General features: G+C 33.4%; 1 protein-coding gene across 1 annotated transcript in view; it reads right to left on the bottom strand.

Annotated features, from left to right (window-relative positions):
- Nucleotides 1-15,513, bottom strand: part of SEMA3E (sema domain, immunoglobulin domain (Ig), short basic domain, secreted, (semaphorin) 3E) — a gene marked incomplete at its 3' end in the record, with an annotated part of 299,672 nt that overhangs the window by 10,252 nt on the left and 273,907 nt on the right. The window contains exons 8-11 of the mRNA XM_012650119.1: nucleotides 14,094-14,135; nucleotides 12,930-13,096; nucleotides 8,633-8,700; nucleotides 6,992-7,131 (exon numbers count right to left, since the gene is read on the bottom strand). Coding sequence (XP_012505573.1) covers nucleotides 6,992-7,131; nucleotides 8,633-8,700; nucleotides 12,930-13,096; nucleotides 14,094-14,135 — 417 coding nt within the window. The remainder of the gene's footprint in view (nucleotides 1-6,991; nucleotides 7,132-8,632; nucleotides 8,701-12,929; nucleotides 13,097-14,093; nucleotides 14,136-15,513) is intronic.

Below are 15,513 nucleotides of genomic sequence, written 5' to 3' on the forward strand. Positions count from 1 at the left end.
TCAGGATTAAATTTTTGCAATCTTTTGGAGGTTTATAAATTAAGTTATATGGATTTGCAGAAATTGAGACTTCATAAACTGTTATAGTGGTGATTTAGTTGTAATTATAGCAATTTCATTCTCTGCTATCACATAAAAAATAACTTATATGCTCACCATATAAGGAAGATTTGGGCTGGTATTTCAAATTTAATCTATATGTGAAAATATATATGGCCACTGAATTTAACTAAAGATAGAAGACCTTTGGGAGAGCTAAACTTAGCTTTTGTGGATAAAATCACCTTACCCGTATAAATAAACTACTTTCTTCCTATTCCGAGAATGATGGGTCTCTCTTCCTTCTTATAAATCACTCTAACTTTCATCTGTGATTTTTTTTTCCTCCCCCGTGTGTTCTTCATTTTGCTTTACCAATTAGCTGCATATTTTTCTTTATGGCTATTTCCCTTCAGCCTGTAAAAGTGGCCAGGTCACCCTTGTACTAAAAAACAAAACAAAACTTCTGTCTACTGTCTACCTTTGTCAACCTCTCTCTCTCATCCAAATCTTGGTAAACCAGCTGTTTCCAGTTCAACACAGCCCCATTCATCACTTAACAATTATTAGATGGCTCCTACCTTAACCATTCCACTTAACATATTCTCACTAGATACTGGGTACTTCCACATTGTTCAAAAAATACTGTTTATTACTTTATTTTTATCCAATTCCTTTTCCTTGGAATCTATTAAACTATACTCTCCTGATTTCACTGTTTCTACTTATGTAAGCCACACTACTTCAAGGTATTAACTGGTTATGTACTTTGTGTCAGTCACTTAACTTCATAAGGCATAAAATAATACTAACTGCCTCAGAGAAATGTTGTTTTAAATAAGTAATTATATTTAAAACACTTAGAATAGCACAGGACACATAGTAAGTACTAAATGAAAGCTAACTATAATTATTTAATACTAGTTGTTTTCGTTTTCTATTTTTACTTTTTGAGTTTGACTTCTAACTTTTCCTTAAATGTGAGTTTTTTTCCTTATTTGTAGTATTAGTGCATTTTGCTGCTTATTTACTCATTATCTAAGGTAAGCCATACTAGTGGACACATCTGTATTGTGTCTAAGGACCTCAAATTAAAACCAGACTGTCTGGGCTCAAATGCAGACTGACTGCACAGCCTGTGTCTTCTTAGGTAAGTAACTCAACCTCTGCATTTTAATTTCTGTATCTACAAAGTGGGACAATAAAAGTATCCACTTTGTAGGACTATTGTAAGGATTAAAAGTAATAATAGTGCCTGACACACAATAAGTGTTATTTAAGTACCAATTGTTGCTATATTATTCTTACTTTTGTTTTCCCAATGACTTTAATTACCATCTCTTTGCTGATGTCTCTCAAACATTTCTTGCCATTCCAAAGCTTTCCATTAGGTTTTATATTCCCAAATATGCATATACCAGCAGGATAGCTCCACCTGGATGCTTGTAAGAGGTTTCAATTCATCACAGGCAAAAATGAACTCAACATCTTTCTCCTAAACCTGCTTTGTCCCCTGTATTATTTGAATCATGTTACTCCACCATTAGCCATGCAGACACCAAAACAAAGAACATGCGAATCATTTTTGATTGCTTCTTTCATCTCAAATATCAAATCTACTCAATATTATCTCATAAAAATTGAAATCTGTCTTCTCCCTTCCTACTATCACCGTTTACTTCATGCAGTAAGAAAATCTTTCAGTGACTGCTGAAATACCTTCCTAAATGGTCATAACATCTCGCCTGTCTCCCAAGTCTATGTACCATTTTCTAGACTAATTTGTCTAAATAGTCTAAGGTGTTCCCATTGGCTTACAGATAAAATGAAATGGATTCTTTAATCTGTCTAGTCATTTTTGCATCTTCACTTCCAATCATGACTTACATGTACCATATTGTTTCTCATCTCCATAACACAGGCTTATATTATACTCTCTGCCAATTACTCTTTACTCATCCTTTAAGATGCAGCTCAAATATCACCTCTGCCATGAATATTTTCTGATTTATTTATCATGCCACCTGCCTACCCAACCTCTTCGTTGAGACCATTTTATTTTCCTTTGCTTTCAATAGAACTTTTAAGGAACACATATTATAATTTTGCGTTTTTATTTGTCTTCATAAAAGACCATAAGCTTTACAAAAGCTAGAACTATGATTATTTGTCACCTATTAAGTTAGGCTCTGAGACAATATTGAGTTCAAAACAGCACTTGCAGGCATTTACACAAAGAAGAACAGAAGGTCCAAAAAGTATCCCATTTGAGATGTCAAGCAGTCTTCCCAATTCTCAGTAATACTGAAAAGTATAGCAAAGCACATTGCTACTACGTATATGAGGCAATCACTTGCGCATCATCTAGCCTTGAAGGCACAGGTCACATTAAGAGTTGATGGTTGTGTCTTTGGACATAAAGATTTATATTTTAATACTGTGTTCTTTTAATACTCCATCCCTATCTCTGCCCCACATATTATATTCTTAATACAATAACCAAAGTGATTTTAAAAAATGCCGATCATGTCATACATCTGCTGAAAACTGCTTAATGGCCTCTTATTTAATTCACAACAAACACAAAACCCTACATAACAGCCTATAAGTCCCTGCATGAGCTGACCTTTTAACTCACCTCACCAACTCAGTCTATTAGTCTCTATTGTTCATGCCCTACCAGCCACACTGCCCTCTACTCTGATGTTCTTTGAATATATCCAGTGCACTCCTACCTCAAAGGCCTTTGCATTTGCTGTTCCCGATGTCCAGAAAGTTCTCTCATATAGTCACATGACCTATTCCTCACTTTTCTCAGATGTCGCTTACTTGGCAACCTCCTTAGAACTTCTGTGACCACCCCTTTAAAATTCCAACCTCTCCCTATAAATCTTCCTCTCATTTTTATCTTTATTATTATCTGGCATCTTAAATATTGGTCTAATTTAAACGTTATTTTTCCTGTTCTCCAGAATATAAGTTCTATGAAAGCAGGTCATAGTAGGTGCTCAATAAACAAGTTTAAAATAAACGAATAAAACATTCTTTTAGTTAAAAATAAATAAAATGAGGTAGAGTACCCTGAGTTTTATATCTACATAGGTTCAAATGATGAAGTGCTCTTAATTTGATATAGTGGTCATCTTCTACCAATAAGCATAGAGTTAGAAGCTTGAAAACGGCAATTTGAGAATGGCTATACATTGACGTATACATTGTATAATAATGGTTCATGGTATCAGTGCCTAGGGAACTGTTCAAATTATGGGCAGGTTCTCAGACATCTAAACATGAGGAGTAGTGCCTCGTTCATCAAGGCTGCTGCAGCATGTTCCACTCAACCCTGACAAAGAAAAATTTCTATAAGGATCACCTGATATGAAGAGCATTTTTCAGAAATTAAGTTACAGAACTTCTATGAAGTTTTTCATTTGCTCCACATCCCAAAGCACTGAAACTGTATTTAGAATTCTGATTTCAGAAGATTTTGTGGTTTAGTAGAAATCACATAGATTTGGATCTGATACTACTTGACTAGCTATGAGTAACCAGGAGAATTACTAAACATTGTGTCTCAATTACCTCATTTATAAACCACATTTTTAGAATAGAATGGCATATTCTATAAAATGCACGTAGTACAGCCCTTGGTACTTGGACAATGAATGAGGCAGCACAGCTTTGGAGTCAGAAACACCTGAGTTCAAACCTTGAATCTGTCACTGATTTTGTGTATGAGCTTACTCTCTGAGGTTTGGTTTCTGTCCGTGTATGATGATAATTTTGCATTACATGTAGTTGTGAGTTATGGGAATAATGCACCTACCAAATTCCTGTGCGTAATAAGTACACATTAAAGAATAGACTTACCTATCAATTCTGTCCTATTGATTTCTATTAATTCTTTCAGGATATCCCAATAACTGATATTTATAGCATCTAATATACTTATATTTAATTTGTATTTAATATATTCATAGCAAGTAATTATAATATCATAAGTAGCCAGCTCATCAAGCCAACGAAAAATGTTCTTATGAAGTACCTAGAAAAGCAGGCTTTTCAATAAATATTTATTGGATTAATAAAATACATAGAGACTGTTCCATTTGTTGTATTTAAAGAAGCAGGAGACTATAAAAGTGCACATTAGGGAGAATTACTGTAATCCAGAGTTTAGAAACTAGATATTTGAGTTTCTAGATGCTTTCTACCAATTCAGGTATGTAGAGTTTCCAAACATTAATCAGAGCAAAAATTTTATTCACGTGAATATGTCATTTCTGGATAACTCCAGAAGACTGAGTTTGGATTTGAATGGGCAGATATTTCAGTCAAAAATTTGAGTTCACTAAAAGGAAGATGCATATACTCTGTTCTGACAAATCAATGATTTCTCATGGTTTATAATGTCTGTGACAAGCCTTGATGGCCATTGTCAGGGGTAGTCTATAAAGCATCCCCACAGGAAGTAAGAATTGGACTAGGTGAACTTAAATATCCTTTACAATGGTCCAAGTTTGATAATAAAGGGATTCTTTTATGTTTCATAGTAAATAAGACATATAAATGGCAATGAATGCAAAAATGGTCTTTAAAATTCAGGACTTATATGTAAAATCATTCTGCTTTATGTACATATCATGGACAATCAGCCTTAAATACAACTCACATGGCAATTAATGTGTTAAACTCGTGAATGGTATGTAACTCACATGTCTCTTCATCATGGGAGCTGCGAGAACTATTTGTCAAGTTGCATATAACTCACACAAAGAAAACAAAAATAAATTTTTTATTGGGATCATTTTGGTTTTGAAGTTTTTATTCTATTTTCATGATAAAACACTGTGGCCCCAAGGAAAAAGTTGTTTTTTCTAGTGTGGCAATCAATGTGTTAATGAAGTCAGCAATTTTGAATTTCGTCCTGTGTAAGATTGTGAATAAATCAATATATATATTGCTAAGCCTATAAAAACCATGTATTATCTGATTATGATATGATTTTTAATGTAAGTAAATTCTAAATTTCAAATATCAAGAAATATATTAGTCATGGAAATTTGAATGTAGCTGAAAAATAGGAACTATAAAAATCATGGGAAAGGAGAAGTACATTATACCAACAATATGAAAAAGAACCTTATAACTGAACATTGATGGATGCAGCATGTCAAAATGCTTTGGTAAAGATTTCCAAAGGAGGCAGATTATGGTGAGTTTCAAATTAGAAACAGAACATATCGAATGAGGAAAACCACTGATAAAAGAATTACTTCTCTGTCTTCTGAAGCCATTTGACTTGGAAAAACTATGGAAATCTTGTAGGTCCTTTCCTGCCAAGTGAGTTATGGTGGAATTAAAAAAGCAATTTCACCTCAGATTTGTGAAATGGAAAATACTTTAATACTAAATCAACAACTTAATTCATTGCAATATGCTATAACATTTTATGACATGTGTTTATTCCTATGATATCGTGAAAATTTAGGAGAATTTTCCTACCCTGATTGCATTTTTATATTTCTAATAGCCCTTGTTAAGTTGAGGGATCTTTCTTAAGACTATCCCAAGAACTGGGAATTTATAAATTTAATAACCTTCCAGAATGCACTGTTTGAATTTGGACCAACAACATTTTGGGTTTTTAGTTATACCATAGGCTAGAAAAAAAAGGCATAAAAATTCAAAGCGCTCCACATTTGGAATCAGTAATCTTGGGTTCCAGTGATGAATGTTTAGTTGTCAGTGCCAAAATGAGGTGAAGACTCCCACTGATTCACTCACTATCCAGTGTGCACCTACTGGCTCTTCCTTGTGACCTAAGGCAGGTCTTTAAAATTTCTTTTCCTTATTCAACTTGCAATTTTCTCATTACCACCAACCATTTCTCCAACATTCACCAAGATCTAGCTCCCTCTGTATATCCATTATTTTTCTACTTGCTATCTTTGTAACACTACTTTTGTGAAAAATGAGTTCAAAGCCCACATCGCCATCAATGATCTGCTTTCCCTAATGGCTTTAAGCCCCGGCCTGCTCTCTGTATCCAGCCAGCTCCCTTGACTTGCGTTCTTTTATCCAGTAACTTCCTCGGACTATTCTATGCATGTGCTTTAAATGCTGCCTATCCTTCCATCTCTAAAAGCTGCCAAGTCATTCTACTGCCATCATTTAGGTTGGCAGTGCCCAACCATTTTGGCACCAGGGACAGGTTTCACGGAAGACAATTTTTCCATGGATGGGGTGGGGGGTGGAGGGGATGGCAAGTGATGGGGAGCGGCTGTAAATACAGATGAAGCTTCACTCACTTGCCCGCTGCTCACCTCCTGCTGCGTAGCCCAGTTCCTAGCAGGACACAGACCAGTACTAGTCTGTGCCCATAGGCTGGGGACTGTAGATCTAGGTGATTGCAGAATTATAATCTGTAAGCAAATCTAAATTTTCTTAAAAGGTTGAAGGAGCTGATGCATTTCCTTTGTTCCCAGTAGACAAGAAGCCTTGTGTCAATGTATAATATATGATTTAAAAGCTTTATTATACAACCAGTTTAATGTTGCAGCAGCTGTTATTTTAATCATATTTTCACATGTCCAAGATAAGTGTTAATGGTTATTAAGTTTGCTATTTCCCTATAATATTGTCTTGGTTGATATAATTTAAGACTATCATTTTGACAACATGACATGAAAATCATGACACTATAAATACCTCCTAAAAAAAAAAAATTCAGTTTCCAGCATCCAAATTATTGATTCTCATATATACGTATAAAGTTTTTACATATGTATATAAAATCTATTTAAATTTTATATGTATATAAATCACATATAATTAACATTTTAAATAAGATGTATAATACATTTCATTTTAAGCACCCAAATAAATCATCTATTTACTGATCATACATTATTACAAGACACCATGGTGTGAATGTGCAGCTGTGAATTACCTCCTCTTTTCTTGTTTCACGTCCTTTCTGTACAAACCAGATGACCTTGGCTTGCAAAGATCGTGGGGTGCATTCCAGCAAAGTACTGTTGTTCTCTATGCCGTAAGCCAGCCGCTCTTCAGTCTTATCCAAAGCATCCCCTACAACAGGAATGTTAACATCAGCCTTGAGACTTTGATTTTCCTGGTAAATAATCATTTAGATCCCTGCAAAAACTCATTACTTTTTGTTAATTTCTATGCAGGGTCATTTAAAGGAGTTATTTAGAGAGAATAGCATACCAAAATCTAGACATTAAAAAGGTAAGTAGGCTATGGGGCTTGAGTTTGGTTCCAAAGGACAAGATAGGACAGAAAGAAGCATCAATGTTAAACTCATGGAAAAATCAATGGCAACTGCTATTGATAAAGCAGAGAAGGAAAGGTGAGCACCAAATGTTCAGGCAAGGCAAAGACCAAATTAATGACCACAAACAAAAGCAGAAATCAAAAATCTAGGCACAATGGCACTACATAAACTTATGTGTGAATGATATATTGACCAAGGATTGCAGCTATCCAGGCGTTGGGCTTCTGTAGTAAGGAGAGAGTAGGAAACTGAACTAACAGCTTTGTGAAATAGAACTTCTTGATTATAATTTATGTCTTAGACCAGAAAGTCTTTCACTGCATTTGAACTCAAATTTGCATACAGACAAGTATACTTAGCTGCAGTGGCGAATAAAATCAAATTGAATTATTCTTTTTGTTTTGACTAAGACAAATTCAGTAACTGGAATCCCAGGATTTTTTTTTCCTATGCCTGAATCCTTCTCACCTTTAAAACTGAATCCTAAAGTTCCCTAAGATTAAGGTCCTGGCTTTTCTTGTCAGTGTTTCCAGATCCTTCAGTCCTGCACTGAATCCTGAGTCAGTCTGGGGTCTAGCAAACTGATGCTGGACCACAACCTCTGGATCTGTGTATAACCACCACTGGTCTCTCAATTATTGCACCCCCTCTTGTTACTTCCTGGTGAACCCACTGTCACTAAACACAGCCTGTTTACCAACCACCATCATAGTGTGAAGAGTCAGGAGAGTGCTTTTCTGTCCTAACCTCCTTACACTTGCCTCAATCTGAAATTTCCTCTCATCCTTTGGCCATCAGACCACCTAGCATTTGTCCTACATCACCAACCCCAGCATTATACTTATCCAACTTCAGTAAAAGAGCAAGAATTTTTTACTTTATACCAAAGCTTAGTAGGTGACTTGATACAAGTTATATCATTTGATAAAATCACCGTAAGTTATATAACATGGTGAAGATATTCCCAAGTATGAAATAAAAAGATAAATCCTACAAGTCATTATGGTATTAACTACCTAAAGGAGGCAGCGTTCTTGTTCTAGGATTCCTTTGGTTTGAGGTCTAATATTAAAGCTTGGATGGTGGTATATAAAACTTATTTTCCTAATTATGTAAGAATTACATGTCAAACATACAAAACTTTAACTACATGCAAGGAAAAAAGAATACTTTCAGTTACATTGTTCTAGTATACATAAATCACAAAAGAAACGGACTCCTTTTAAGAAGCTTGCAGATTGTCATCAATGTACACTCTAAGTAAACCATAACGATTGATTTTATGTGGATTACCAATAAACTGCTGTCCAAAGCATTGCTGAGCTGCGTTTCCATGCCGAACATCCTGTCTGCGAAACCGCCTGAAAGAAAGTAAATGCATTTAGGAGATGTTTGTATTTCAATTTTCCAGACTTTAAAATACAGCCAACTGCATTAGAGATTCAAGTAGTATTCTGCTCTTGAAAAAACTGATCAGTTATATGAAACAAGGATTAATTTAAGTTTCATAGTTTTTCACATTTCCATTGAATGTTCTTTAATAGATCTTCATAACGCTGTTTTTTAAATGTTTATATACTTTTTGAATTCTGGATCCCCAAGCAACAATTTAATAAGTTTCTCTTTATATTTTGTCTAAAATTTAGTTCAAGAAGTCTTCTGGTTTGAAATGAATGTCTTGGGTGGTAAGGAATTTGCACAGATAAAGACAATGGGATTTGAGGTAGAATATTGTGTACAAAATATTTGAGTATAAAACTTATACATAATAAAGTACACATGAGAAAATATTTGAATCAAATATTTTGTTCTATGGCCATAAGAATCAATTAATACAAATATAGTTGCTAATAAAAAGATAAACTAATTATATACTGTACTCAGCTTATTCTTTAGATATAACATTTAGAAAGTATATACTTCGTTTCAAAGTGATGGTGTATTATACATGTTTAACAGGATTTTGTGCATTAGTGGGACTCAAGAAATACTAGGTTTTTTCCTACAATTTGCCTATTAAAATTAGGAACATTTCAAGTATATTTTTTATATTTAATAGATTATTTAGATATATAACTAAAAATACAATATTCTATATCTATGAAACAGATTTCCATGATATATATCATGTTGTAAATTTGTATGCATATTTCAGAAATTAAACAAGGGGAATTATCATTATTAGAATTCTAAAATCAAGATCTCTAGCATACTTACTTTAGAGATAAAAATAGAAGTATTACGTAAAGGTGGAAAATACCACTTCTCTAAATCATGGCATTTCTTCAAGATTCAAGGAAAAACAGAAGGCAAAGCAGAAGTTTTACCCTAGAGGGTGATGGTGCAGCTTCCAAAGTGACAATGAGATGCTTTAACCATATGCAATGATAAAATTTGGAAAAGTGAACCAGATTCAAATCCTAATGCCACCACTAACTTTCTGTATGATCTCATGCATATTTCTTCCCTTTTCTGGCTCTTTGTGTCCTCCTTTGTAAAATGAAGTTGGCTAAATGACACCTAAAATCTATTGCAGCCTCATTTCTTTTTTCTTTTCATTCTAGGGTTTCCTCACTGTCTCTAAATAATAATGGAATGTTATCACAAGAGATGAAGTACTTTATCGCATAGAAGTTCAGATCTTATTTAACAACGAAACAGATATCTAAAGCTAGGCAGATGAACATTTTCAATCAATTTCTAGGATTATGACCTATGTACAAAGTAAGTTTTAGTTGTTTTTTTTCTTTATTTAATGTGAGATTGCTGATTAGAAAATCTTACCTAAAGACCAGGGATTTTACAAAGTTAAGATTAAAATTGCCACATGGATCATTCTATTAAATTACATTAAAAATAGAATTTATGAAAAAAGTAGCAAGCAAAAGCTTCATGCTTTTATATTATTTTATAATAGCATGTACGGCTATTATTCAACTGATAGCAGATTTAGGTGAGAATTAAACTGCTGTTAATTCCTCACTTTGTTGAAACTTGCTTGAGTATTGAGAATCTAAAACCAGCCTAGCAATAATGAATAATGCACAGGGTAAATCAATGAAATGAGAAATGGTTTCCATTTTGCTGAGATGGAGTTACATCAAGATTATTATATAACTGATGTGAGAATAAAGGGGCCTGAAATCAAATAATTCTAGATAAGCAACGTGAATAAATTGAGTGCAAAAAATTATTGGAAACATGCATTTAAAAAAAATCCAGAAAGGTTTCAGTTCATTTTCATCTTGACATACTTATCCTTTATTTCAGCATTAAATACGTATATACAGACACATATATATTAGGATCAAGAGTTTGAGAAAGGCTGAGCAAAATTGACTTTCATTCTCAAAGTTGCATATTTTCTTATATCTCTAGCCTCTTAAAAACTTTTTAAGAGAACACTGAAAATAGACAAAATACAAGAGCAAGGGAGAAGAAAAAAAAGATCTAGCTTTATAAATTGTAGTGTATTTTGGACAACCATTTTACACAAGTGGTTTGGATTGTGAATTAATGTTTTTCCCCTGTTGACTCATTTTCACTCCGTGAACAGAAAGGTATTTATTTTAATGACCAGTTTTCAATTTCTGCTTCTATTCAGGTCTGAAGCAAAAACGATCTGCTATAAAAGCAAACTACTTTCCCTTCATGTACTGGAACTTATCCAAAAAGTTCCCCTCCAGGAGTGAGCGATGGTTCAAAAGAATTCTACACCATTGAAAGATCTCCATTACACGTCACTGAACTGAGCTCATTCATTTATAGAACATGGCTGCTGACTCTGGCATTTCATGTCTTCCTGTCTACTATTTTGTTCACATAACTTTTTCTAAGTAATTCTTTATGTCTACCTCTTTTAAATACATTATCAAGGTTGTGGCTGCACACTCTTAAAAGATGCACCATATACCAAAAAATAGCTATGGAGACAGCTCAGTTAAAATTCATCATCACTACTGCATGTCTAATAAAAAACCTTGTTATTCATAAGCATTGGTGCAAAGCTTGCAAACATTTTTATTATTACCAATGACAATAAAATAATTTTATTGGTAAAATTACCTTTCCATCTTCATATTTTGCTGCTTTACTTCTGACCCATGGAACCGCATTGTTTTTCCTAAGTATTATATGCCTTTGCACAGACAATTAATTCCTCTTAACTGGAATTTCCTTATATCTCTACCTTTTGAGAATGAGCTCAGAGGTTGGATTATTTTGAGAATTAAAGCATTATGTTCATTGCACTTACTCCAGTACTTAATACATAGTAAGTGCTCAATAATCTACTACTGTATTTATAATTCTATTCTTCAGGTTCTGATTTCCTGTATGCAGAAGGTTATGATTTTTCTTCATAAACCTTGCACATGGTCCAGTAATTGGCTTAGGTGAATAAATCAATATTTTAAAATAATACAACTATATTTTTCAATTGTTTTCAAATATCAAGCATTTGTACAAAATCAATTAATTTGCTCAATTCTTAAATACAGTTGGTATTATAACAAATTTAGTTCAGAAATGTCCTCTCAAAGCATCCTTTCACTATTTTCTGTTATGTCCTTCTTGAAATAGTCACTGGATTATTAATTTAGCTCAGGTAAAATTAACAAAAGTTTTGAAATAGTGAAGTTTTTAATGAAACTCTACTATATATGTGAACCTATAACAACTACACTAAATTGGGTTAAATTAGATTCTGAAAAAGGTTTAAAGAAAAATAACCCAAAGTGAAGTAGTAATAATAATTGAAATTGATACAAACTGCTTTTCAGTAGGGATATTTTATATAGTTCTATGTTTTGTTTTATTTTGTCTTTGGTCATTTTATCACAAGAAAAAAATACTTTTCTATAAGGAATAAAAATGTTTTTCCTAATATATTTTCCTAAAGTATGCACAACTGCATATGTCTTAAATGAAGAGATATCCTTATTCTTCAAAATACTTTCTGCACCTTAAGATCTCTGTTTAAAGAATACTGGGCTTTACCTTCTGTAAGAAACGGCAATGACCTTACAGAATTGTAGACATTGGAGTTTGGAGGTCTTTTAAGTACCTTTCATTTGTGTTGAATTAAATCACACATTTCATTAATTATACAGGTCATGCATTTGCCTAGGAGTTAAAATATTCACTTTCAAAATGAAATAAATGAAGACCAGCTGGTAGAGAGGACATGGGGCAAATGCAGGATGTATTTTAGAATTTATTTATTTATTTTCCTTTTAAGTCTTTGAATCCCTTATGTATGGTGGCTTGCCATTTCCACACTTTTATCTGAACTCGTTTCATGTCTTGCAGCAAAAGTTTCAAAAGGGGGAAAAGTTGATTCAAACCTGGGTGGAAAAATAAAAGCCCAACAGCATGTTCAGCTCCAGTCTTTGTACACAATAATTGAGTTGTTTCTGAAATACCTCTATCAAGTTTTCAATGCATATATTGTGAACAAAATATGACTATGATTTAAGTAAAAATAGCATGGTTATTGTTATGGAAAGGGTTCAAAAAAGAAAAAGACCAAAAAAAGCAGTAGGGTTCTTTTTAAACAATGGAAATAATTCCATCACGTATCACATCTCACCTTTTCGCATGTGTGCCTGTTGGGTAATACCGGGAGCAGGATATGCCATCCCAGGCACAGTAAGGGTCTCGAGCCAGGCAGCAGTCAGCACAAGCAGTTCCATACATGTCACAGTGATGGAATCTGACTTGAGCCACGGCAGAAGCAGATCCAATATACAGCTGTTGCTACAGAAATCAGAAAGAGGCCACTAGCAGAAATGGAACATTCACTGAGCTCTAACATCTAGATTTTGCCATTTATACACAATCACCTCAAGCAAATATTTACCTAAATTACTACAGTTGCTCAGGGTAGATGATGGAACATTGATACTTTTGTTTCTCCCAAATTTGAAATGTTTGTAGACTTAAATGCAGAGGTACCAAGATTACTAGACTGAACTTGCTAAAAACTCAAGGAGATGTGTATTCTTTTGTTCATTATCTTGCATTATCTAACACTGTTGGTCTTCCTCTAAAGATTTATAGGAACATCAAATAAGAGATTGGAAAAGTAAATGGCCTTTTAAATATTGATGTAACTTTTAGAAGAGTGATGTAGATATATATAGAATGACATGGAATAAACTAAAATAAGTTAAGTGAAAAAGACAAGCAGCAGAATATTTAATATCATATGTTCCTGTCTGCCTAAATATGAAATGTTATTTATAAATAACTTTGAGGCAATATACACAACAATTTTTTCTGGAGAAGTTTACATCTAAAACTGATTGCAGTGAAGTGGAAGAGAAACATGTTTCATGGCACACTCTTGAATTATCATTGTTACCATTATTTTGCACAAACATTCACAAAAAATAATTAGGGAACCATGTGCTATCATGATTGGAAATAAAACTACCCATATCTTTCTATAGACAAAATGGAAACATCTATTAAATGTAAATCACCATATAATTGTGTCAACCAATTAATGAGCATAAAGTTTCAAACAAGATGAATAAGCTCTAGAGATCTGCTGTTTAGCACTGTACCTATAGTCAACAATAATGTACACTTAACATGAAACCTACCTATCCTCTTAACAGCTCTTAAGTGTTCTTACTATAATAAAATAATAAAAGAAGAATAAAACTAACTTGTTCATATATAAGCACATGTTCTTATATCCTTTGACCTTAACTCACATATAGAACACACATACACACACACTACTTACTCTCTTTGAAGAAATCTCCATAGAAATAATAGGAACTGGATCCTGAAATTAAAAAAAAAAAAATTCCTTTTTAAGGAGGAAAAGAATCTTTAATATCATTATAAATCCCTGAAAACAAATTAGATATGTGAGTGGTTCTGTGGCAAACAGCCTACGGCTTTCATTATAGTAAATAAATATGCAAATACCATTAAATTAAAATATAGCTTTCAATTTTTTTCCTAATAGAATGGAACAGATATGTAGATCAGAAAAGCAGTGAGTAATCTAGCTAACTTACTGGTTGTCTCTGGAGTATAGTTTTTCTATTTGCATTTGAATATTGTGCTTTGGAAACTGAAATATCTTTAAATAATAAACTAAATATGTTCTTTCTTATAAAGTAATTGAACCATTAGAAGTGAGACAGATGTGTCTTTAGGTAGGTGTTATTTTATAGATGTTAAAACTAGAGTATCCCTAAGGAGTGCAATAAACTCAGATGAATTCTGCAAGTGGAGAAACACAAGGCAGGTTGAAATCCACTCGGGAGATGATTATCCATGGAAGAATTATTTTTTAAAAGAGAACATTTGATCCTCTATGTCAGTGGATTTTTAAAAAAACATTTTTAAACTGCAGAATCTTTATGCATGCACACATTCATTCATTTATTCAGGCAAAAATGTTTCTTAAGGGTTTATATGAACAAAACATGGGTGGTGGGTGCTGTTAATTTGAGACCTGTGGTCCCTAACATGAAAATAAAATCTTTTTTGCTATTTTGTTTGCCAGGAAAAAAAAAATATATTACAGAAAGCATAGCTGCTCTAGCATATTAGGAGGGTGGTCAGCTTTGGGTGTGGCTCTGGGGAATCTGATCTCCATGACAGCCAAGACAAAATGCATTACTTTTCATTCATAAAATCTTTTCACAGATAACCATTACATTCATATACAGCCAATCCTTGTTGTTTGTAGATTTTGCATTTGCAAATTTGTCTACTTGCTAAAATTAATTTGTAACCCAAATATCTATACTTGTTTGCATTGTTTATTCATGGACATATACTTGCTAAGAACAGCAAAAAATTTGAGTCAGAAGACATGCACATTCCCAGCTGACATGGAACAAGGTAACACTCTGCCTTCTTGTTTCAGCTTTCATAGTGTAAACGTGGGTCCTTTCCATGGACCATTTAGTGCCATGTTTGTTGCATTTCTGTGCTTTTTATTGGTGTTTTGTTCTTTAAAATGGCCCCCAAATGTAGTGCTGAATTGCTGTTTAGTGTTCCTAAACTCAAAAAGGCTGTGATGTGCTTTAATGAAGAAAATACTTTTTTAGATAAGCTTCATTCAAGCATGAGTTATACTGCTGTTGGCTGTGAGTTCAATGTTGATTAATTAACACTATATACTAAATAAGATGTCTTTAAACACA

The sequence above is a fragment of the Propithecus coquereli genome, unplaced genomic scaffold, assembly GCF_000956105.1.
Source record: "Propithecus coquereli isolate 6110/MARCELLA unplaced genomic scaffold, Pcoq_1.0 Scaffold312, whole genome shotgun sequence".
In the NCBI taxonomy this organism is placed as follows: domain Eukaryota; kingdom Metazoa; phylum Chordata; class Mammalia; order Primates; family Indriidae; genus Propithecus; species Propithecus coquereli.